The sequence below is a fragment of the Struthio camelus genome, chromosome 16 (genome assembly GCF_040807025.1).
Source record: "Struthio camelus isolate bStrCam1 chromosome 16, bStrCam1.hap1, whole genome shotgun sequence".
In the NCBI taxonomy this organism is placed as follows: Eukaryota; Metazoa; Chordata; class Aves; order Struthioniformes; family Struthionidae; genus Struthio; species Struthio camelus.
Genome location: NC_090957.1, coordinates 21,166,012 through 21,191,187, shown reverse-complemented (window position 1 = coordinate 21,191,187; position 25,176 = coordinate 21,166,012). Strand labels below are relative to the sequence as shown.

At 44.4% G+C, this 25,176-nt stretch overlaps 2 protein-coding genes across 6 annotated transcripts in view; one reads left to right on the top strand and one right to left on the bottom strand.

Moving 5' to 3' along the window:
- The window catches only part of KSR1 (kinase suppressor of ras 1), a 75,246-nt gene extending 57,816 nt beyond the window's left edge, over positions 1–17,430 (bottom strand). The window contains exon 1 of the mRNA XM_068910209.1: positions 17,036–17,430. Coding sequence (XP_068766310.1) covers positions 17,036–17,290 — 255 coding nt within the window. The 5' untranslated portion in view covers positions 17,291–17,430. The remainder of the gene's footprint in view (positions 1–17,035) is intronic.
- The window catches only part of NF1 (neurofibromin 1), a 199,382-nt gene continuing 185,908 nt past the window's right edge, over positions 11,703–25,176 (top strand). For 3 of the 5 annotated variants that reach the window (XM_068910203.1, XM_068910200.1, XM_068910201.1), the window contains exon 1: positions 11,707–11,811. In XM_068910203.1, coding sequence (XP_068766304.1) covers positions 11,772–11,811 — 40 coding nt within the window. In that variant the 5' untranslated portion in view covers positions 11,707–11,771. Of the gene's footprint in view, positions 11,812–25,176 lie in introns of all 5 variants that reach the window. The other 2 variants (XM_068910198.1, XM_068910199.1) reach the window with 2 other exon arrangements.

Genomic DNA, 25,176 nt, shown 5'->3' with positions numbered 1-25,176 from the left:
TACTATTTCTTAAAGTCCTGAAAGTCAAACATCTGCACTTACCCACTGAAAGGATGTATGGCTTGAATAATGGTAAAGTCATTTTGCTGCACATAATTTGTGATTCTTAACTATACTAATAAACTTGATCGTGAGCCTTAGCAAAAGGTTCAGGCTCTTATAAAGGGACAGAACTGCAATGATGGCACAAGTACTGAACTATTGCTAGAAGAGAACATTAAATGTCAGAAATTGAATTATCAGCTACAGCACGTACAGAAGATGGAGGTATACAGCTGATTAGAACAGCCATCTACATAGACAGCACTGAACCCAATCCCTGGCAAGCAAAAACTTCTTCATCTGCAGGTATTCATTTAATCTTAGTGGAGATTTTAAAAAAAAAAAAAAAAAAAAAAACAGAATGTGTTCAGTAACAAAGTATTGCCTAAATCCTCACTGTCTAGCCGAACAGGCCTAAAAACCATTACTACAAAACTGTTTTGTGATGTTCTTCCTACTTATTTTTCCTTGATTAAGCTTTTATTAATTGTCCATTCCATAAACAAAATTGTCCATTCCCAGTCCAGAGGAGAACCCCAGAGACCTTCATACACCCTCAAACACTTCACCTTTTGAATAATGCAAGACAAGATAGGATTTTTGCCCAATGGAAACCATATGCTTGGCTTATGTGGTTGGCACAGTTGACTATTTTCTAAGGACCTTAAGAGTAAGAGGACTTTAAAGCATTCTTGTAACCATTTTAGTGGCAGAAGTTTTAAAGCTAGGTGTGAACAAATGAAATTTTTGCACAAAACAGTGACTGCTATTTAGATCACGAGCAGCAATAACAGAGCACTGTGATAGCACAGGCAAGAAATCTCTTGCTGCAAGTATGGTTTGAAAGGAAGAAACCCAAGCATTGGTTCTGGATGCTATGAAGGGACTGAAAGACTTGGAGCAGCAAAGCTGACATAAAAAGAAGAACAAACAAGAAAACTATAGAGGAAGGTCAAGAGTAAGATACAGACTTTGGAAAGTGAAACAGCTCTGATGTACTACCACTGTCAAGGTATTATGCCAATTTAGTGTGGTATTGGTCCCATATGTAATGCAAGCAAAGCAAGTTAAAAGCCCTTTCGTAAACTTGAGCAGTTTTCTATCCTTATGCAGTTGGGTGTGGGGAGTTAGTAAGTTGCAATGTAGTGTTGATGATTAAAAGTTGTTATAGGTTAGAAACCAGCAATGGCAGAATAGCTGTAAATAAGACTCCAGCAATTAGTGTGCTCCCCTTTAAATGCAGTTTAAATATTGTGCAAGATAACTACATCAAATCTTGCATTTGGTTGTGCAACTGCAAGTCCGGACAACTTCTGCATCAACTTTCATAGATCAGATGCACAGGATTCATCTCTTCAGGGACCTTGACTCTATATTTATTCTGAAAGAACCATATTAGCGCACAGCTTCTAATGTGCATATTTGTAATCTTAAAGCAAAAACACCACGCAGATACCATTTTTACTGCAGGAGAAAAATAGTGAATTGGGTCAAAACCCAGGAAGTCTTTAGTAAACAGCTGCCTTTCTCTGATAGACACCAAGTAGGAACAGTCCTCATCTAAGGGAGGGAAGGGTTGTGGATTTGGACCAGTGTTATCTAGTTGGTAAATGTAACACTAATCACTTTCCCTGTCCTGAACTGAATCAAACTTAAACATTCATATGAATATACTAATAACATTTGTGTTGACCTTAAATCAAAGCCTACTGAAGTAAGAAGAAATTTGTTTGCACTCTGAATCAGCCCCTGATCACTATGGAAAAGTGATACAATAATGCACTATTATAGCAGGCTTCAGCTTGGTACAGATTAATCTGTTCGTATTATGGGCCATCCAGAGGTTATTCAAATGAGCTAGGAAACTTGATAGGATGAGTCAGAGCAATGTGTGTAACAACTTACTAATGTAGTTAATAAACATCAACATTTATTTTTTTGAGCTATAAGTTTACAAGTTCACCTGATCATGCATCTCTCATATGCCTGTACAAGACTTGGATAGGACATCATTTCCAAAAGAGTTAAAGTAGTCATCTTTAACAGTTCCTGGTTCTGGCTTCCATCAATAGGCATAGAAAGAATCTTTCTGTTGTCTAAAAATATCCACTTTCTCAATTTATCCTTTGTCTTCTGAGTGCTGTCTCTTACTACCTTTCCCCTGCAAAAAGCACTTATATCAGACTAAGTCTGAAGACCATGCAAACAGCACTTCTGTGGAAAGAGCTTTAAGTGAGGGTCTGAGCCATGCTATTCTGGGCTTTCAGCCTTGAAAGGCAGTTATAAAAGAACTGAGCCAGCAGAGACAACAGCTAAATTCAGCTCTTACCCTAGTTTTACACTGCCTCAACTGTGGTGTTCTCAGTACAGTCACATTCAGTTTCTATTACTGTAAAGGAAAATGGGCTCGCATAACCTGACATGCCTCTAATGTCAACTGGATAACCCCAAGGAACACAAGTGAGGTCCTAAGATAAAGACAGCTGTATTGTTTGCTACAGATATGTCACTTGACTTATGTGATGGCTTTAGAGGACCAAGTGTTCCATCAAGTGATACGGCTGTAAATAACTTATGAGTAACCCCATAACACTTGATTAAAACCTACTGAAAGAAGATCTAATTAAATTGGCCTCTAAAAGAACAGATAATGATATGACGAGTGTGTAAAGGGCAGATGACAAGTGGTAGCTCATCAAAACATGAGACTAACTTAGAAAAAGGTACCCTCATCTGTGCTGAGTTGTGGCAATCTCTACCCGTCCAATGCTGGCTGTTCTAGAGGTAATTCCTTCATTCTGCCTTTAGGCATTTGAAGTGACAGCAAGAGTACTAGCTATCCTCAAGAGTGGCATAAACCACCTTTGGACATCTGTAGAGTAAGTACCTAACCTCTTAGGCAACCAGATTGGAAAGTTTCTTTTTTTTTTTTTTTTTTTTTTTTTTACTGCATCTTGTAGTGATCAGCAGCAGGCAAAGTCAGGAACTGCATGAGTGAAATAGAACTGGCAGCCCTTTTTAGAATAAAAGGGCCATATAGAAGACTGGTAGCAATCGTCTTAACAGCCTATTAATGAGTACAGTATTTGGTGTCCAATACTAGTAAACTTCAGCTTTGCAATACCATTAAAGGAGTATTCTCTTAAGGGAGTACTTTTTTCCCTTCATTCTCACATCTGAGTGGCTTTGATGTGGTGCTTTTGTAGCAGCATGAAGTTATGTTAAACATAGGGATTGGTCTGACTGCAGAAAGTTGAACAGAAACTGCTCCAATATAATACTGGATACTTAAAAGCAGTGCAGACACTCAGAAGCATAACACTTTCCTATACTAACCCATGCTAGAAGGTGGAATACCTAAATCATCCCTTCCTGAGACACAAATGCATAATTACAGCCCAATTTTCCAGCACCTGGAAACAGGTTTCTTCTGAGGATGTGCTGCTAACAACCTTCCTCATGCCCCCAGCAGTCAAGGACAAAACAAAAGTGGAAAATGAAAGCAACGTTAAATGATATTAAAACCAAAATTTGGCAGGTCCTCAACCATACCATTCCTAGATAGATTTGGCAGACAGCCCTTCAAGTGGACAACAGTCAGCAAGGGAAGATTTTTTGTTTGTTTGTTTGTTTTCCCCCAAAGTCATTCACTTGGAAGTGAAGTTAGCTACTGTGTGTGTAACTGCAACAAAACAGGAGGGACACTGTGATCCCCAAATTATCAGAGACCAAACAGGAAGTGCTCCCTACTTTGGGGGTCAGACTCTTAACCACAGCAAGTAAGTTCTATTTCAAGTGCATGTATACCTGAAAAGGACTTGAACCCTCTAGTTTAAAAACAGCAAAACACCTCACAGTTACTGACCTTGAGGCTTTTCTATCTTCTTGAGTAAAAGCATATGTCCTGTTACCAGTGCCATGGCTGAAGGACGGGTGCTCTGAGAGTATAAAGTGCCATTGTTCTTTGTTTACAAATAACTTTTCCGTATCCCAGCACTTCCCCAAGTGACCTGGAAATATCATAAGAACTGAACCAACTGTTCTGAGCTGGGACACTGACCATTAGATCAGCCTGCCTCTTTCCACCCACCTTTCACTTGGCCTTAGATTTTTAAGCTGTAAAAGGTCATCCTGTGCTCAGTTCTCCCCATTGTTTTGCAACCTCAGAAGAACAAAGACAATAGTAACTTTTCCAGCAGTTGCAGAAGTGAAGGTTCAACTTAGTTTCTGAGCTTGTCTATCCCAGCAGTGGTAAGGGAATCTATTGCTTATAGACAGGCTTTCAAAGCAATTAAACATGACTCTGGCATAGCTACATGAGAAAACAGCAAAGTTATGCCATGTTCCCCAGTCTATCTGCAGTCAGTTACAAGGGGTTCTGGTGCATGTAGTCCTTCCTTAAGGAAGGTGTTACTAGACTATCTTACACTTTGAAAATAAACCACTGCAAAACCCAACCCTCTCTGTGGTGGGTCTCGCAACTACTACTGCACAGGGTAACTTAACAAGTACCTTTTCCAGTAGGGAGAGTTTCCAGTCCTACCAAATGCCTATCAGTTAAGGACAAGAAGGTCATGCATTTTAAAAAGGCCTATCCTTAGAAAACTTGGCAGCTATCTGCACAGCAGCATGGAAACCATATTATGGAATACTGTGAACAGAAGGTGCTTTGGACTGTTTTAATTTCCCAGTACTGCAAGAACAGGGGGTACCAGGGCTGCTTAGAATTCTCACATCTCTTTCCCAAGGAAACTAGCCATTTTCGCTAATAAACTTCAAAACCCCTCACCTATCAGGGTGGCTCTCTGGTTTTCCCCACATCCTCTGCTGCAAAATTTTGAGGCCAGATAAATTTTAGAGTCTCAATTACTTGCAGTAAGTGGCTGAAGGTCAAGCTCAGCATTTAGAAGAATTCTAGCAATGCAGAGACTTGCGGTGCTTGCTGATACTGTCCCCACCCATAGATGCTTTGTCAGGAAAGACTGTGCTGCTAACCACCCCTGCAGGATGCAGTCTGAATATGGAGGCTTCCATCTCTGCAATATAAAAGGACCATTTGTGGTAGGGAAGAGACCTTGCATGAGGCTGCTCTTCTTAGGAACACAGGAAGACAAAAAAAAAAAAAAAAAAAAAAGGCTGAGCCAGCCTATTTATGTACAGGACTCTTGAACAGTGAAGGAGGGAGATAGGGATCAGATCATGTGTTTCCTCATCTGTTTCCCCCTTCCCTCCCCCCCACCTTGGTTTTATAGTTGCAGGGAAGATCAAGCCAGAACTGTGGAAAATTGCTGAGTCAGGATATCTCTCTGGGGCCTCAAAGAGGTTGTCTACAATGTTTAAGCCAGAGGACAAAGCCTTGTGATAAGGCAGAAAGCTAAGCAGCTGGGAAGATGCTGCAGGGTAGAGGCAGTCAAGGGGTGTGATGCACCCACTACAGAAACAAGCAGAATTCATTAGGCTGAGGGTAAACTTAGAGCCCCACCTGGGAAAGATTAAGAACCAGCAGCCTTTTTGCATTAAGGGAACAGGCAAGAGGGTGCAGCTTAACCCTAGTAGAAGGATTTAGCTAGCCCTGGCTGAGTTAGCTTAATGAAAAGGCACAGAAACAAGCATGGGTGCATCTGTGAGCTTCCCCAGTGGTCTGCTCAAAGCTCTTCTGATGCATAGCAGTACAGTCTCTACACTGAGAACAATGCCCTAGCATGAGCTCCAGGTGTTTGGGAGGACTCTGTCGCAGGCTTCACTCTGCCGCACCATGGACCCTTCCAGCCTATCTGAGAAAGGGTCTGCCTTTACCCTCACCCTGCAACACAGAGCCTACGTCAGAACTTCAGATGCTGAAATCGGTGAAGTCAGGGTTAAGAAAAACTGGCCTCTGAAGCTAGGCAGGTAATAGGCATTTCAAATCCCTCCTTTCCTCAAAGACCTGTACATCAGCAGTATGTTAACCCTGAACTCCAGGCAAAAGCATCCGCAACAGTAAGTGGTCATCATGTTTTGGAGTTTCTCCAGAACTGGGCATGTCACCACAGAGACAACAGACCCATTGGCATTGGTTGCTGCTTTCTCTCCTCAGCCTTCCTCACTTCCTGTTCCAAACAGCTTTTAGTTGCTATACTTCACCACAAAATTGACTGTCACAGCAATGATTAAAGCAATTTCTGTACATGGCTCTAAAAGAAATGCATCTGGTAGTTACCAGCTCTGCATTCTCTTCCTAGTGCTGCCATGGAAAACTGGCTCCCTCAAAGCCAGATGTCAGGTCTCTCTCAGCTCACCCTTCTTGGCATGAGTGTTCATAAGACCACCCCAAGAAGACGTTAGTGAAGCGTTAAGGGCAGAATCTGACCCTCACTACAGGACACGGGAAAGGCAATTTGACTCAGACTGCAGAGGAGCTGTAAGGAGCGTTCTAATGCTACAGTGGACTTCAGCTGAGAGCAGTGCTGCATCACTGGAGGGTTCCTGCTGCCAAAATACTCATTTCTCAAATTAATGGACAGATCCTGATACCTTTAATTTGAAGTCTTACCTTGTGAGGAGTCCATTAACTTCAAAGCTCTTAGCCTCAGACCACAAACTAAGAAAAGTTATTCTTAGCAACCAAGGCAATTTGAATAACATAGTGGAAAAAAAATAAGGAAAGAGCACATCAGCGGAACTGAAGCATGCCTTAGCAGCAGGATGTTGTTGTAGATTTTGGTTCCATAAGGATCAAAAACTGAATATTAGTGTTCCTTCAGTAGAAGGACTTGGCTCTTGTTAAGTTAGCTATGTCTCCAGTTATAGACTGGCAAATGATAACTAATAAGGCCATTTAGTTAGATGCAAACAGGTAATTACTGTTACAAAGATGCGTTCAACACCATTATAAAAAAAAATCTTCCCCCAAAATAGAATTGTATTTTCTACAAACGGTGCCTCAGCACAAACCCAGCCAGTGTTTAAGTGCATTAACTAAAGACCCGGGCTTACAGGCTTAGTTTCCACAGATTCCAGATTGCAGTCACTATCCTTGACTGCAAGTGGCCTAGGAATTTTGGATGCACTGAGAGGTGTCCCATAGAAGCTCTGCCTTATTATAACCATACAAAATGCCATCGATACAATAGTGATTAAACCAGGTCTGCAGCAGTCAGTCAGTGGTTCTGTGAATATTAAGTTTCACCCACAAAGCAAGATCAAGCCAGTTTTAACACACACAATACACTGGCTTAATACAAGACAAGCCCTTTGACATCTACTTTGGGATTTCTCTCAGATTAGTTGCGTGAGCAAATGCTAAATGTCTTTGGTGTTCATGCTCATCTTGACTTACTTCAACAACATCACCTCCTCCCTCTTCCAAAGAGCTTACAGACACTCTTGTGTTTGAGAGCAAGGAGAGAGAAAGCAACCTTTTTCCAAAGGGAGCAGGTTGAAAACCTATGGAAATTGCTGCCCCAACTGCATCAGTTTCACAAAAAAAAAAAAAAAAACAAAACTGTGCATTTTAGTCAGTTTTTTTTCTTAAAACAAGGATTGAAAAAAACATGGATATGGATTTCAGAAATCACTACCTTCTGCGGTGAAGGGGGTTAGGTCCACAGCTGCACTAAGACAGCATAATACTACTGTTGGTACTGGTCTGAAAGCACTCAGAGCTGTCTGTATAGAAATTGTGGAAAAGTTAAAGTTAGAAGTCTTCATAAGAAGTGTTTTACTCTGTGGAAAGTTTCAGTTTTGGTCAGAAGGACAAAAATGCCTGTAAATTGAAATGTTTTGCTTGGCAGATGAACAGTTTTTTTAAAAGGGAGACATCTGAAAGTCAGGAGTCTTCCATGGAAAGTTTAGTCTAAAATGGTTTCTCTTTTCCTTGAAGCTTTAAGCAACAAAAACATACTACTTCTGATTATTTCAGTGGAGCTATGCAACTGCCCATTAAATTGGGATTAACTCCTCTAATTTACTAACAAATAAAAAGAAGAAAACACTGCTCTGGAAGATGAAGAGTTACAAAAAATTCTGTTTTAAGAATGGTTAGGGAAACAGGTGCGTAGAGGTTCTTCTTGAGGATGATAACAGCATAAGGACACTGACACACATCTTCCAACTGTAGTGACATATATGTTTGAATCCCTCAACTATCTAATATCTTTTAGTGGCTACTCCTGGTTAAAGCTGTCAATCTAGAAAAATATTAAGTCTGTCTTCTTTCCAGTATATTCAGCATCACTAATAACTAAAAATAAAACCTCACACTGGTATCTGCAAACCTCAGTAATAGCCTACACACACAGCAGCAATGAGAAGCTCAAGATTTCCTTTCTAAATTTAGACTGCTTCAAACAGAAGTGAAAGTTCTTTGATAAATCAACAAACCCATCTTCTGGAAGCAAATAATGAGACCAGAACTGGGCAGGAAAGTGGTTGCTTGCCCTTTTAAACTTACTCACAAAGGGCTGCTTAAGAGTTTCAGGGGTGCAAACCCAAGGGATAGCAAACTGCCTGGACTCTCCGGCTCTCGGCTGCTTTCTGAGGACTGTGGTCAATTACCTGTTTTGGCAGTGTCAGATCAGACAGGACCAGAGCCTGCATCTCCTGCATCCTAGCAAGATCCCTCAGCTATCATGTTAATTATGCGCTGAAGTGGATCTCAGTTTTTGTTATTAGAACTATTCCATTTGGAATAACTTACGATCATCTTATGAAATGCACTCTACAGCCGCTGGTCAAAGCATAATTCCTTATTCCACTGATTAAGTGTCCTGTGACTCTTCTCTGCTTCCCAGAGATGCAGACAGAGTACAAATTAGGCTCCATCTCTAGGCAGAGAAGGAATGATGGGGACCTGGCCTCTGTTCTTGTTTTCAATTTAGAATATTTTCCCAGGAGAACAGATAGCTATATTTAACTTTAAAGCCAAATTTAAAAGGGTAAGATGGAGGCATTAGGTCCAATCCTGCCTTCACAGCCCTGAAAGCATACAAAGAATGGGCGGGAAGCTGCTTCATTGCAACTGTTCTCTAAGTTATACTAGCAAATAGCTAAGGGGTTGTGCAGAGGATATTTGTAACTCCATTTACACTGACTTAAGAAGAGCTATTGTTTGACTATTTTCTGGATAGTCACTGCCCTAACTTAGGGCAAACTAACATTTCCCTATAGACACATGCAAACACATGGTAGCCCCAGTGATGAGTCGTGGACGATCTAGAATCAGTCCTTTAAAATGAAGAGTATCAAGTTAGGTCTTCCCTGCTGGAATTTAAAACTAGGATATCCTGGTCTGTGGCTTGGTTTGCACTGTGATGGGCCAGGGCATCCTTCTTCATCTAAGCAGACGGGGCAGAAGATGACATGCACACAACAAAAATTAAGCCAATGAGCAGGAGTTACCAGTTTTGTTCTGAGAGTTCTGCAACTAGACAGAGAAAGCCATGGGCCTGCAACAGGGTTCAGCCCCCAGCCCTCAACACTGTCCCCAGCAACAATCTCCTCCCACATAACCTGAAAAAAGAGAGACATTAAACTCCTTATTTTCTCCTTTTAGGAAAATCACTGCTAAAAACAGGAAACTGTTTTTTCCTCTCGTCCATTAAAGCATGGGAAAGTGTATTTGAGTCACAGCCACCTAACCACATATTCTGCATGTACCATCTGCTGCACACCCCTTCCCTGAATCGATTTTGACCAGCCAAAAGAGTTTGCTAGTCAGGCTACAAAATTTGCAGCTCATGTTTAGGAGGGGAGATTTCTATTGACAAGCTGGTTGCTTTTACCTACCATCACTTTAATTTGCCGGAAGCACAAGTGATTTTTTTTTAGATATTGCTAACAATACCCTGAATAACACCTGGCAGGGCTCAAACAAAGTCAAAGCAAGTAAATGTTCCGGCTTTGAGTCCTGTTCAACTGAGTCTTTTCTGTAGTAAAACTAAATCCTTTCTGCCATCAGGTGCTTTTCCTAATATGTTGAACATAGCAATCCCACTGCTAGGCTAAACTTGCATACTTTTGCAGCCAGCTGCAAGCTATTTCCATGTAGTATCTCTTCTTATTCTCTCCTCCCCTCTCTTTTTAAGCACTCACTTCTTGGCAGCAAAAACACTAGCCAGCTCCTCAGCTGCTGTGTACTTGCATAACCCCTTAACTTTGACAGCAATTAAAAGCATCACAGTGTAGGTTCACGTCGCTAGTTGAACAGTCTCAAGCTCCTGTTCATATGCCCAATGACCTTTGTGTCTTCCATTCATGTGCAGTCCCTGTAGCTCAGTCTCCCCTCAAGGCAAGAGATGCATCTGACCACCTGTGTACTTCGGTGGCTCTCAGTTATCTTCCCACCCATCAGCATTAGGGAGTTGCTCTAGTTTAACTTGGACTGATCCTGTCCTAAATTCAGGTGGAATGGACTACAACCTACTGTCTGCCCTCACCCAAGCTGTGTCAAGCACAGCACAGATGCAGTCAGAGTCAAGTCAGAATGCCAAACTGTTTCTTAATTGTTCAGAGCTAGTCTCTGACTACATTCAAACTCCCACCAAGAGCCTGAGTAAAAGTGCCCAGGATACTTCTACATATAACTTCCCAGAAGTTAAATTCTGGTAGAGACAGTAGATGGGCTACTCATTCTTCCTGGAGCAGGTGTGTTTCCAGACTCAAGGAGCCTCTGTTCCTCGGTTTGCTAGCCATGGCAACTGAGCCACTGTGCTGCTGGTAGCAGTAGGTTGTGTGGGATTACTCCACAGGAGAGAGAAAAAAGCAGGGAGGGAGCTCTCTAAGGGATGTCTGAGTCAGTATCTCTGGGTGGTGTCACCTACACATCATTCTGTGACTTTTAGTATAGCACTAATCTAACCAACACATACCCCAACTCTGAAAACAATAAGAGGCAGCCAAGTGCTATTTCATCACAATTTTTCTTTTAGTAAAAGAAAATATCCCTATTGGCTGAAAATAAGGATGGGAAATCTTAGCTGGAAAGGAAGAGCGAAGGTTTTGTCTCAAGCATCTGAAAGATTACATTGTCTATGTTGGAAGTAATTTTTTATGCATAACTATTCCCTAAATAATTTCATGTCACATGATTTCTTTTTGTTAGGTGTTCCTATTTATGAGCTACAACAGGTGATAAATTTGTGTACTACCATAGCTGACTCATATCTGTAAATTTGTCATCAGCATGCAGCTGTAACATTAACAGGGGTTTTCCTTGGGTAAAATGCAGTTACTAGCTAGCCTTTGAACTTGAGTAGCAGACCAAGCTCTGCTCAGGTGGTATCTGTGCAAGCCTGGTTTAGCAATGTGTTTAGCTAGCTACAGCTGAAGTTCGAGTCAGGCTACTTGACTGATTAGATCAATTCTGAACATGCAAATACATCAGAATTCATATGTGGAGACTGAGGCTTGTCTGGCACGACAGATTGTGGGTTCCTGTTAGTGCATGTGGACACGCACGTACAGAAGTCTCAACTCCAGGCATCGCAGAACTTCTTTATCAGAGCTCATTTGCTGTAAAGGGTTCCCAAGCTGTCTCTGCATGAAGACGAACAGGAATAATTATGTTTTAACAGAACTGGGTGGCCACACAAGCAGTCTCAGAGGGACAAAGGCAGCGTAAAGCCTTATTCTGATGCTTCTTTTCTCACTTCCTAATTAGTGCATCACAGAATCCAATCCAAGAAGAGAAGCACATACAAACCTTGACAGAAAAGTGAGGCGAGGCCCTTTTCATTCATATCTTCACGTTGATGATAACCTACTCATCAGAGCTTGTCCTGGAAACTCCAGGTAAGTTAAAATATTGCTGCTGACTTCTTATGCAAACATTTATATAAAATCAGTAGTAGGAGATAAGCTAAATTCCACTATGATGTGCGAATTCTGATCACATACAAAGACACATTATGATAAAGAAGTCTACAAACTTGGAAGGAAGCAGAACTATGTATTATTACCAAGTCAAACAGATTCTCTTTGGAAGTGTATCTTATACAAGTAAGTGCACAAACTTAGGAAAAAAGAACGTCTTACAAAAAAAAAGACAGATACCTTTGAGGAAAAACAGGTATGCTGCATGTATGCAAAAAGTAAGATGAAATAGGAGAAGAAGAAAATCTCTTACATAAGACCTGTTGGAAAAGGAAGTCTTCAGCTGAGCAAGTCTCACAAACATGTGGCTACAGGTTGCAGTTTGGCCTGAAAAATTCATTACTCTTACTGCTTACAACTTACAAATAATACAGTCTTCCCTTTGTGTATACCACATGCCCAACTTCCAGTGTGCAAGTTTGGACTACTGCAATTCTTCTTCCTCTCCTCTTATGCTCCCCTCATTGTCCCTCATTTTCAAAGCATTTGCTTCTGTTTTGAGATTGCTTGTTAAGAGATAAGCTTTTTATAGAAAAATTGCCAAATACATCAGGATCTGTCAATGCAAGTTCAAACATATTTAATTCACAGGTATCATTCAGCCAGTTCGAAAGGGTGATTTGTGGAGTTGTAGACTTGTCTGTGACACAGCACAGCTGGAGTCAGGCTTTTCGATATCACATCATGCTTTCCAGGGGTGCTGAACAGAAGGTAGCCCTGAGGAAGAGGTCAAAGTGATCTTTGCACACTAGGCCAAGAGTGTCTCTAGTCACAGAGGTATTCTAGTCAAAATGCAATGAAGATTTTTTTTTTTTTTTTTAAAAACTGGCAGATCTTAGCGATGCGTACTACAGCCCCACCCTGACAGAGCCATCATAACCAGTTTGGAAGCTGCTTCCTTGCCAGAAACAGTTAGCTCTCATGATGTAAAAACTAAGGTAGAAAAAATACTTTGGCAATCTAAATACACTTTAGAGGTCAGTTCAGCTTGGTCCTGCTTCATCTTTGTGGCAATTAACGTTGGAAAAAGTGCCCTGCTTAGTCTGGCAATTCCTGCAGTTTATAAAACCAGCTATGCTGTCTTCAGCAGAAGAGACTGGGAAACCAAAAGAACTTGCAACCAACACATAAGACTATATTCTCTTCTTTATCTCAACAGACTGGCTTGAGCTATAATGTTAGAGGTTTCATGTGCCTTGCTACAGATTGCCAAGTCTTGTTCTGTTATCAGCTTCCTAGCCAGAGACACAGATCCAGAGAGTTACCACTTTCATAAAGAAGTATGGCTAAAAATAGCATGCTTATAACTGTGCTAAGACAATTTACAAGTTGTGCAAGGGATTAGCATAGGGATAGAGTTAAAAACTGTCAAGAGTTGCTTCTTTCCAAGGATGCATGGAGGAGTATTGGTGCTCGCCACACCGCAAGACGTTTTTTCTCTCTGAGGTATGGTTTAAGATTACCATTATTTTCCATTTCAATTTTGAAGCCTACTTGAGAAGTGAGTAAACCTGCTATGACAGAACTGAAAGTAAGCCATATACTGAAATGCTGGGTAAAAAGAAAAACACTCAAGCACTTATTCAGCAGAACATATAAAAATTAAAAAATACAAGACCTTGTGGTATCAGAGAACCTGCTCTGTTAATAACCAAACTAACAGAGTCTACTTTGCATTGCAGGGAAACTCCCTACCCTTCTAAGAAACAGCCTTACTACACATGAAACAGGGCCAGCTCATGTAACATATCTACCCTCAGCAAGTTATTTGCAAGCAATTCCCACAGGCCTGTATTCCCTCCTCTTCTTTCTGCATTACAGAAAGTTCTCCCTGCAATCATTAGAGCTAAAATGAGTATATATGCTTATTTTTACTTATCAAAGTCCCAGTTTGACATCCTTATCCACCATGTGCTTTAGTTTGGGAAGAGCATATACACACACTTAAGCAGAATGCATTTCAATAAATTGGAAGGAACATAAGCAGACACTGAATTACCTTTGCTTAGGTTGATGTTCTTGACTTTGAAACACGCATACTATGAATCATGCGATGTATATTGTAATATATACATCGAGTTGTGAACAGACTCAGAAGGAAGAGGTACCAAAAGGACCAACTAGTAGTTTAAGGTAAAAATAAAATAACACAGAAATTAAGATTAATTTTCACTGGTGTTTAGTGTCTAAAACTGCTTTCAGAACTTTACTTCAGGGCTTTGCTAACTGTGGGACTAGAAGTGGTAAACAGCACACACTGCAGTCTGATCTGTGTTGCTCTAAAGTTTAAACAGCCATGTACACCTGACAGTATTCACCCTCACACACAGGCAGTCAGAATGCCTATGGCTCACTGAGATATAAGTTTCCCTTCAAGGAGGTATCCCTCCACCTGTAGGTTCACAGTGCTGACACCAAAAACTAGGCATCACAAAACTTTTGCAAACCTATGAGCTATAAAGAAAGTGCATCATGGACACTCCCCCACTTTTTTGTTCCTTCAAATTAAAAAAAAAAAAAAAAAAAAAAGGGCTGACTTTTGACCTAATATATTGGACTGCCTTCAGAACACATACATGCAGCCTCATATTTGGCCTCAGGAGCCTACTGAGTAGTGGCCTACTTCAACTTCCAAGGTCAAGTCCCCTCTCTTCCTAAACTAGTACTTCCTGTTTCCAGTTTGCTTCTTGTATCTATCTCATGTTTTATCATATCCTTGTGGCTTTGCTACAGTTTATGTTATACTGTTTCAGCTAAGTTTTTTCATAACTCTTTTTCCATGAAAAAGTTTCCACACAAGAACAAAAAACACTTATGGATTCAAATCTGAAGTACAGATGGGGCTTGCAGGCCCAGCAACCATACCACTAGTAGCCACTAACCACGATCCACAAAGTCATTCAGTGACTCGTCAAGGCCACCCAGAGAATGGCAGCAGACATTAGAAATCTTCAGACTTCAAAGTCCAAGCTTTTGGTTAAAATTACGGACTAGTGAGGACTTACCTACAGTCTGTGCAATAACTGCACTGCAGTCAGATCACCAGTAGCACTGGATCTGTGCAATACTGGAGCATCTGTCTGTGCCAACTTGATCTGATATGCAAATGTCTATGACCAAACATGCATGCATTTCTGTCACGCTAACCAAGGCACAATAGTTGCGTTGTGTAGTGCCACAGGCAGACCACCTGCTATTCGAGATAGCAATGCAGCCTACCGCAGTCTGGGCGTCTCTCTGGGAAATTACAACTTACAGAAGTAAACACAGACCCTCATCTCCTACGGTTTAATTCTCTGCTCTGTGGCTGTAGACAAATCTACTTCAGACACAGACAGTTGTTGAGCTCAAGACTCCTTGACAGCACATATTTTGGTAGAGGTAACCAAACAGAGTAAAGGGCAGAGTCCATCAAGTCCATCCTCATGCCTGTAGCTTCACATGTTGGCAAAGATTTAGCATTTGGTTGAATTCCCAGAGAAATCATATAGCAGACAGTGCATCAGAGAGAAATATTTCACCACCAGTGAATGTGGCACCCATTTGTTTACGCAGTTAAATGTTTAAGAAGAATGTGTGCATAGACTAGACAACTATCACTAGAAAGTTTTTGTTGCCTTAAGAAGAATCGGAAGACCATAGCACGCCTTTATCCCTTGTAAATAAAGATTTCCTTTTAGAATGGGCCACGAGCAAAGTACTACTGATGATTTTCCAAAATGATGCTGATTGTTATTGTTTGGGTATTGAAAAAGCAGTTACTAGGATTGCAAAAAGTCTGCACAAATGTTGTTTTATAAAGAATAGCAGTGTTTTCTCTTACTTTTTGAAGGCTATTTGGAGGTGGCAAGAGGAAGAAAAGAGTACTATCAGTTAAAAAAAATGCAGGGGAAGGGAGAAGGAAAAATGACAGGTTTCTAAGAGATTGTGCCAAGAGCTACCACCTATTGTTTTTACAGGTTTTTTTTTTCCAAATTTCTCATGTGATGATTTCACAGAATATCTGTTTGTTACAGTTATTCTGTTGTAATGATGCTTCTTCTTAAAGGTCTGATGGTCTAGCTCTACAGCCCCTACTATCGCACTAGAGAAAAGGGCCATTAGCCTTTATATGAAACTTCTGGTCAAGGATGAGGGTTAGGAGTTGTCTACCATACTTAGAGCAATATCACCTGCATACAAGGTAAAAGAAAATGTTATTTCAGTTTCTAAAGGTCAGAAGAAGCAAACAAAAACAAATCCAAATTCTCCTTCTCAATACTTAGGCAGACTTGAGTGTGTCTGTACAGACTTGGTCCTTGTTTGAAAGCATCATGCTCTGTGCATCAGGAGTTTCCTACAACCTCTCTAAGCAGCGGAACATCTCTCCAGCCTGGGCTGTGGTGCTGCTGTCAGCCACCCCGACGGAGCAAAAAGGAGGATCAAATTAGATCAGTGAAACTGAGCCAGGAATAGAAAGACAGGCCTGGAAGTACAGGGCAGGAGCCATTAGAAGCAAACACCAAAGAGCAGGACCAGTGGGAGAAGGTATCTCCAGCTGTCTGTGGACAACAGATGCAGTGTCCCAGCTCCTGCCAGGGAGCCTGCGCTCATCTCTGCTCTCTGCCCTGCCTCGCATCCACCTCTGCAGAGGATGAAACGCAGAGACCAGCCACTGGCCAGCAGCGCCGGGGCTGCGCAGCCGGATGGGGGGCAGCGGGCACGGACACGCGAGGCAAATGCAGCTCTCCCTCAATGCAGACTCCTCCGACAGCCCTGCCGCACCCCAAATTTGCCCGCCAGCCGCGGGATGCGGGCCCCAGGCCCTCCCCACGGGCCTGCCCCTTCTCGGGCGCCCCCCCCCTTCACCTCAACCCCCTCCGCAGGGCGCCGCTTCGGGGCCGTGTTGCAGGGCAAGGATCTGGGGCCGCGGATGCCCCGAGAGGGCCGGGCCCAGGCGACCCCGGCTGACAGGGCGGCGGGGGGCCTCCCTCCCGCTCCCCGCGGCGGAGGAAGGGGCCACGCACCGGCGAGGCGGCGCGGCCCGGCGGCGCTTCCCGCTGCCGCTGCTGAGGGGAGAGGGCGCCGGGGCCGGGCGGGGAGGGGGCGGGCAGGCCCCGGCGGCGGGGGGCAGGCCTCGAGCCGCGGCTGCCGGGCCCCGTACCTCTAGGGTGCGGATCTCCTGCTGCGTGAGGTCGTTGGACGCGGCGCACTTCGTGCGCAGCCCGCGCAGGTTGGACAGCGAGATGTCGATGAGGTCCTGGAGCAGCCCGCACTGCTGCAGCGTGCTCCGCACGGCCGGCAAGCCCCGCACGGCCGGCCCCGGCCCCGCCGCGCCCGCCCGGGCCGCCGCCTCGCCGCCGCTCCGCTCCTTCCTCTCCAGCATGCCGGCGGCTCGCAGGGCAGCCGCTCTATCCATTCCTCGGCATCAGGGAGGCCGGCGAGGAGAGGCGGCGGCGGCGGGGGGGGAAGAGGGGGAAGGCAGGCGAGCGGGCGGGCGGCGGTTCGCTCCGCTCCGCCTCCCCGAGCAGTTGCCGCGCATTAACATGCACGCCGGCGAGCCACCGCGGGCGCGGCCGCCCCGCGCAGGCGGCGGGCGCTCCGCGAGGGGGCGCGGGCGGCTCCTCCGCACGCCCCCTCAGCGCCCGCCCGGGTCCCCCTCAGAGCCTGCCGCAGCCGCCCGCCTCGGCCCCTCAGCGCCCGCCACAGCCTCGTTAGCGCCCCCTCCCTCAGCGCCCGCCACAGCCTCGTTAGCGCCCCCTCCCTCAGCGCCCGCCACAGCCTCATTAGTGCCCCTCCCTCAGCACCCGCCACAGCCTCGCCACCGCCCCCCTCAGCGCCCGCCCTTCAGCACCCACCGCAGCCTCATTAGTGCCCCTCCCTCAGCACCCACCACAGCCTCGCCACCGCCCCCCTCAGCGCCCGCCCTTCAGCACCCACCGCAGCCTCATTAGTGCCCCTCCCTCAGCACCCGCCACAGCCTCGCCACCGCCCCCCTCAGCGCCCGCCCTTCAGCACCCACCGCAGCCTCATTAGTGCCCCTCCCTCAGCACCCGCCACAGCCTCGCCACCGCCCCCCTCAGCGCCCGCCCTTCAGCACCCACCGCAGCCTCATTAGTGCCCCTCCCTCAGCACCCGCCACAGCCTCGCCACCGCCCCCCTCAGCGCCCGCCCTTCAGCACCCACCGCAGCCTCATTAGTGCCCCTCCCTCAGCACCCGCCACAGCCTCGCCACCGCCCCCCTCAGCGCCCGCCCTTCAGCACCCACCGCAGCCTCATTAGTGCCCCTCCCTCAGCACCCGCCACAGCTTCGCCACCGCCCCCCTCAGCGCCCGCCACAGCCTCGTTAGCGCCCCCTCCCTCAGTGCCCGCCACAGCCTCGCCACCACCCCCTCCCTCAGCGCCCGCCCTTCAGCACCCGCCACAGCCTCGTTAGCGCCCCTCCCTCAGCGCCCGCCCTTCAGCACCCGCCACAGCCTCGTTAGCGCCCCCTCCCTCAGCACCCGCCACAGCCCCTCAGCGCCCGCAGGAGGCTCCTTCAGCCCCTGCCACAGCCTCGCCACCACCCCCCTCTGCACCCACTGTGGCCTCGTTAGCGCCCCTCTCTCAGTGCCTGTCACAGCCCCTCAGTGCCCCCTCCTTCAGCGCCCACCACAGCACCTGCTCTAGCCTTGCCACCCTCAGTGCCTGCCACAGCCTTGCCAGCACTGCTCCCTCAGCACCCGCCACAGCTTTGTTACCACCGCCCCCAGCCCCCATGGCCCCCGCCATGTCGAGACTTGCAGCTCGGCCCCCCAGCAGTCAGCCCCGCTGCGGCCGCCCCCGGGGAGGTGTGAGGCCGCAAGGGAGCTGTGTGGGCCCGGCCCTGGAGGGAGCAGAGCGCAGCGCAGCGAGGTGAGCCCGTCCCCATGCCTGCACAGGGGGCAGAGGCAGCTGGGGCCCGGACGTGGGTTAAAACCCGTGTGGAAAGGGCGGTGCTGTTTCCCTGCCCTCGCAGGGCGCCTGTCCTAATGGGGCAGCCGGCTGCGGGAAGGCCAGACCTGCCTGTGGTGTGGCGTGAAATCCGAGAGTTACAGTTTAACCAATACTAGTGATGTCTGTGGAATTACACCGAAACAAACCAAGAATTAGCCTTATCTGAGTTGCTTATTAGGGTCTGTGGAGAGTTTGTCTAAAATAGCCTTTCCCAAATGTCCTATAAATCGATGCTATGTGTCTTATTTGACATAAACACTTACTCAGTAAAGAATAAGTGCAGGTCTAGTATGTGAAGTGGGCATTATTATAAACATCTTTTAGTGAATATAAACACTGCAGTGCAGTAGTCATGTGGGTTCATTCGTATCATGAAGAGGAAGGAACTTTATTATGGTATCCTGGAACCTCAGTGGCTTCAAATTTCACAACAGAAACATCAGGAAAAAAAAAAAAAGCTACAGGTAACTACATTATAGATGCATTTGATTTTATATCCTGATAGTCACCCTGAACTGCAGTTTATTAGCACACTGTATGAGATGTCAATGCACTAATAATACATTTCCTAACTGTTACCAGATTTACTTATCTGCAGCAAAGGATTCAGAAAGACAATTCAGTTGCATGCTGCTGACAGCAGAAGAGCAACTGCTTAATTAGGGCTGAATTGATACCAGGTTTTAAAGTCAAAAAATGACATCTAAGCCACATGTGGCAATACACACAAACTCACAGAAGTGAGTTTTATGCAAAAAAGTGGGGGAAATATGATTACGGGATATGAGGCATATGTACAGTGTAACTGGTCTCCACTGGAGCAGGGTAAATTAGTTGACACTGAGCTGCTTTCTCATGGTTAGATGGATACTGGTATCCATGTTAGTTTGGCTGCACGTGCCCCAAGTAGAGGGCCATATGCTGTTTTGTAATTTCCTTAAGCACGTAGATCAAGCAAAGTATTTTATTTCATTGTTGTTATTCACATACTGTAAATTTCATACACGTTGTAAGGCCTTCCTTGGTTTAGGGTTTACTTAGTTTGCCAACTAATGAGTTCTGTGGTTTCGGGAAAGTCACTTACTTGTTTTACTTATTATTACCTCCATTTTCCCAACCTTATAAAAAGATCTGCAATCCCCCCTTTTTCCCCCCAGGATCACTGCAAATTTCTGATAGTCTGCCACACTGAAGTCCTCAAATGCAGGTGACTGTGGAATGGGCAAATATTATTACAGGGATATTATTCTCGTAGACATCCTCTATCTATCTACCTGGGAACATTCATTTGCTAATAGAGGACAAACCAGGTTTGTTGCATAAGAAAGCAAACTAGGAAAAGAGTGGACTGTGCATCACAAGACATTTGGCATTCTCAACGAGGGGTGGTGTATCACATGCGGAGTGTCGGCCTAATTAACTGGCTACCATAAGCGGGCAGCATTCCAGCCCCCGGCATACGAGACTACTCTCCAGGCTGAAATGGAAAAATGTGCTGACTAAACATTCTGCAAGCTCCCTGCGTTCATGTTCCTACTCAGCATTGCTCACGTGTTCATGAGGCTGTCACATTCACTGTGGAAGCAGATAACACACAAGTGAGCTATTCTCTTACTGGCTGGCTATTTTGACTCCAGTAGCAAGGGTGAAAGGAGAGGCACAGAGCTACACACACTAAACCACAGGGAAACCATTGTCTCATGCCGAGGTGAACCCCACAGTTGTTAGCACAGGACTGCAACCTTGGGTGTCCCACAGAGTTGCAGCCTGCGTCATACAGGGTGAGCACTGAAGAGACACGATATTGAGATACCAGGAGCAGATGTTTGTGAAGATGGAGGGGGAGAGGGAGTGTAATTTTCCTAATTTCATGGATGTAGCCAGCAGTATTCCACAGGAGCGTATCCCTTATTCCAGCCCCACAAAAGGAGTCATAACAGAGCATCCCCATATACTACTTACATGGTGGGATGCAAATTCCATCCCCCTGTTCACACACACACGCATATTTTGGGGCCTTCAGTTAATTTCTTATACACACTGTGTTTTATGTGAGGCCAGTTTTGAGACTGTGTATTGGAGAACGCAACTCAGAGCAAGGGGGGAAAAAAATGATTTCAACTCCGTTTGCTTCTTGAGCCTACTGAGCAGTATTTCCCCACATCTTGCACCTTGTATAGACAATGCAAATATTCTACCATGTTGACCCTGTTGTGATTTGTCATAGTCTTTGCGCTGAAAATAAAAATACAGAAAAAAATGGGAGGAAAGCATGTCTATTGGCAACCGAGCTCAGGTTCCTGTTTCACCACAGACTTCACGTGTGGTCTTGGATAATTTGTCTGGAATCTCAGTTGTCTATAAAAAAGGTGCTAACAACACATTGCTTTCTCAGAGGGCTTGAAGAGAGAAATACAGTGGTTGGTCAGTGCTAGAGCTGCCCTATGAGCACTCTGAATGAGCTGTGTTTTGCCCAGAGATTTAGGAAAATAACATTTTTATGCCATGTATCATACATACATTTATTGACACACACTTGTTAGAACTTTTCTTGGTTGTACTGTGTGTGTAGTAGAGCTAAGAACTGCATTCTCTAGAGGAAAACAATTTTTTTTTTTCCTGAGTCGGAGGAGCCACAAGCACATGGTATATGTCATTCAGATGGGAAGAATGCAGTAGCCTTTTTTGCATGTAGAAAAACAATAGTTTTGAAAACAACAATAGACTGTTGAACGCCTAAACCAGGTCAGAGAGAACTGCTAAATGCTTGCTTCAGCCACTGATCTAAGAATTGAAAGGATTCCCTCCCCCCTCCCCCACCTTGTCCACAGAGACTAAGTTCTCCGGGACAAGGATTTTCCTTTGCTAACTACCATAATAAAGCCCTAATCTCACTAATCGCCTCTAGCAAGTCCTGCCCTATAGACCATATCAAGAGTCTTCAGCTCAGTAACATAAGCACACTGGAGAAAAGCAGAGACTTTTTTTTTTCTTTTTTTTCTTTCCTCCTCAAAGAAAGAAAAGCACTGATGCATTTCACATGCTGCTTTTAAGAAAGGCTTCTATTACCTTTTTAGCTAGCTTGCCCCAATTTCATTCAGCTATCACAACACTGAATTTAGATGATGATACTGAATTACTCAATTTGATGTGTTTAACACAGATAATAGAAACCTGTTTTAAGAAAATGCACTGTTGGGATTTGAAGAGCTGAAATGTTAGGTGTTTCAGATAAAAGAGGCCTTTATTATCGATGATCTTCCCCTCAAAGGCTTCCTCCTACACAGACAGTATGAGTATTCCTTTCTCATTTCAGCACAGCACAATAGTACACAGTAGTTTTGGCATACTTGTCTACTGTGAAGTTGAGAAACTTCAGTCCTATTTTTAGACATGCTACTGGATATTCTTTTTAGGATATACAGAGAAAGTGAAGATGGTGAGACGGTGGCCACAGAACAAATTCTTCCTGTTTTTCTCAGCTTAAGTGTCTCCATTGCCTGCAATTGAGCCAAACCATTTTGTATCCGTTTAAGATTTGGTCCTGTACCTTTAAGAAAATGGTAGGATAGGTCCACTTCCACTTTTTCAGACCAGCTTTTTTTTTCTCTTTTTCTGCACAGCTGCCCCTTTTGTGAGCTTAATGCACTAATTACATTAGAGGCCCAGTTGGGCAGGCAAAACACCCACTTCTTTCTATCAGCTTATTTTTCCCTCCTTTGTATCACCTGTCATCAGAGAACCCAGGAATTTAATAGGGTCTTCTGCAAGTTAAGATGTTTGAGTCAGAAATCAGGGATGGAACAGCAAATTCTCAATATTGGTAATAGCATTTACCAATGAGACCTTGAATAGAAAAAGGAAACTTTGAATTGTAGACTCAGAATAATGGAGGAGGAGAACGAAAATTAAAAACTGCTACTATTCTTAAAAATATTTGCATGGGTAAGGGGAAAACTGTTGTGCTTGCGCAATACAAGAGAAACAATTCTTGCTCCTCAAATGGGAGGATGTAAGAAACTAGCTGCTTAGCTGTGGCCAATGTTTTGTGTAGGCAGGCCAGAAGAAAGGAATTTTGAAGCAGGCCTAGAAGAAGGACCATTGAGATGATGTGTCGATCTTAAAAGACCTCACCTCCTGGAGTCATGTGAGTAAGCAAGAATCTCTGCTGTTACAGCAAACAAAAGCTTTAAGGATTAAGAAAGCTTGAAAAGACAAATTTTAATAGTCTATAAAATAAATTAAAAAGATGTCAATATTTATTTTTAGAAAAATCTCATTTTTGGTAGGCTTTCTTTAACATTTACTGTGTTGCAATAATACTGCCTTTTCCCTGCTGTTTATCACTAGTCTCTTCTGTTTAGACTATAAACTGCTTGGGGCAGGAAGTGCCTTTCACAGCAAGGCCTGAATCTCAGCTAGAAGCCTCTAAATTCTGTTGTAATATAAATACTAAATAATGATAGCCGCAGAGGACTTATCCCCCACCCCACTTGGAGGCCTGCCAGTCTGCAATGCTTGTATTAGCAGTAAACGTGCCAAGTGAAAAGTGACAAATTTTGTTGGCAGAATATGTTCATAGGTCTAACGAGAATAAGATACACCCGCTTCTAGAAACACAGGCTTATGTCTCTCCATGGATAAACACACCCAAGATTGACTCATGCTGGCATAATCCCGTTGAGCAATTTGTATATTGGTGTTAGTTGTGTGTGTGAGGCAGAAAGACAAATATTTGGTTAACAAAACAACATGGGATAATCAAAATAATTAGGCAGCTTTACCTCAAAGCACTGCTGCAGGTGAGCTACTGCTAGTCCCCTCAGACAGTCACGCCTATTCCTGCAAGCAAAGCTCCCCCAGGTTTGCTTTATCTCTAGCAAAATAGGCATATTATTTGGCTCAATTTCATAAGAGTGGGGTGGGGGGGGGGGGAATCCCCCAATAACTCCCAGTCTGGCAAGGGGGGGGGGGAAGGGAGAGGAGTATGCGGTGGTGGAAAAAGCCTGCTCATGTTCCACAAGAGGGCTTTGTCAAGTGTATTGCATAAGGAGATCACAGCCCTGAGGCTCAAACACTGCTGAAGGTTTTAATTGTTTTTGCCAGTACTTCAGTCATTAGCACATTATGGAACTACATCACAGCAGCCCCTCTTTCGTCTGTGTGGAAAAAGGCCCAAAGTCCATGGTTACTTTTCTCAGAGCTGTTATCTCAGGTGACTGTTAGCTTCCTTTCCCCCAAGCCCTTGCTTGTTGTTGTTTTAAGTAAAGGAAAGGGAGTTGGACAGGTTAAACATCTGCTCACGTTATACCATATACTCTTGGAGTCATCTGATGTGACAGGCCTGTAGAATGGACCCAAGGCCAGATTCTGTTGTGGACACCCTGAGTGAGGCTTGTTCTGCACTTCAGTGTTTTGGTGGTATACTTTATGTTGATTGGAAAAACTAACAAGTTCCTCACACCTGTGTGCTATACTTCTACCAGCAAAACTCTGACCTGAGCCCAGTTATACTGACAAAAGAAAAAAAAAAAAACAACAAACTTTTCCTAATGCAGCCCTGTCTTTGTGGACAGAGATTTTCATCAGCAGTTCTCATACTGGTCTATGGGAGGTCTTGCTTTTAGTTTTGCAGTGCTGCTTCTACATCTGCTTGTGCAGTGCCTCAAAAGTGGGGTGGCCTCTTGCATTTCTCAAACAATTCATTATGTCTCTCATCACGTACCTAGTAGCAAAGCTGTGCTGAGATCAGCTGGGCCTGCTGATTAATCCACATTCCCTGCCATGGGAGGAGCAGGACCACAGAGACCACCGGATCCAACATCCATCTTGTTTTTCCCAAGATTCCTCTGCATATCTGACATAGCTGTGTCCCGCTACTGTGACTGGTGGGACGCTATCGGAGCTATTGTCATTTTCCACCGGTGATAACACCCCCAAAGTGTCTTTTCCCTAAGCACTCTGGTGCATGTGTCTTCTAGCTCTCAGTTATGCAGAGGTCTCTGGGGAGAGTCACAATAGACCAAAACCTGTGTTTTAGAAGAGCTGCAAGAACCCCACAGTAGATAGACATGGAAGGATCTGGCTTTCACAGCTCTCTAATAGCTGAGATAGGGAAGAATAACTCCTATAGCATAAGCAATATATACATATATATATATATATTCATTAAAGTAATGTTTGGATATTTTGAATATTCCAGTAAATAGCTTTGATTAAAGTATGTTTTGTTTGTTTTAACCTATAGTGCTGTGTAGCTGAAGGCATAGCATAACTCACCTATCTAATTAGTTAGTTTCAGTGAGTGTGAAACAAAGTGGGTCAACTTTA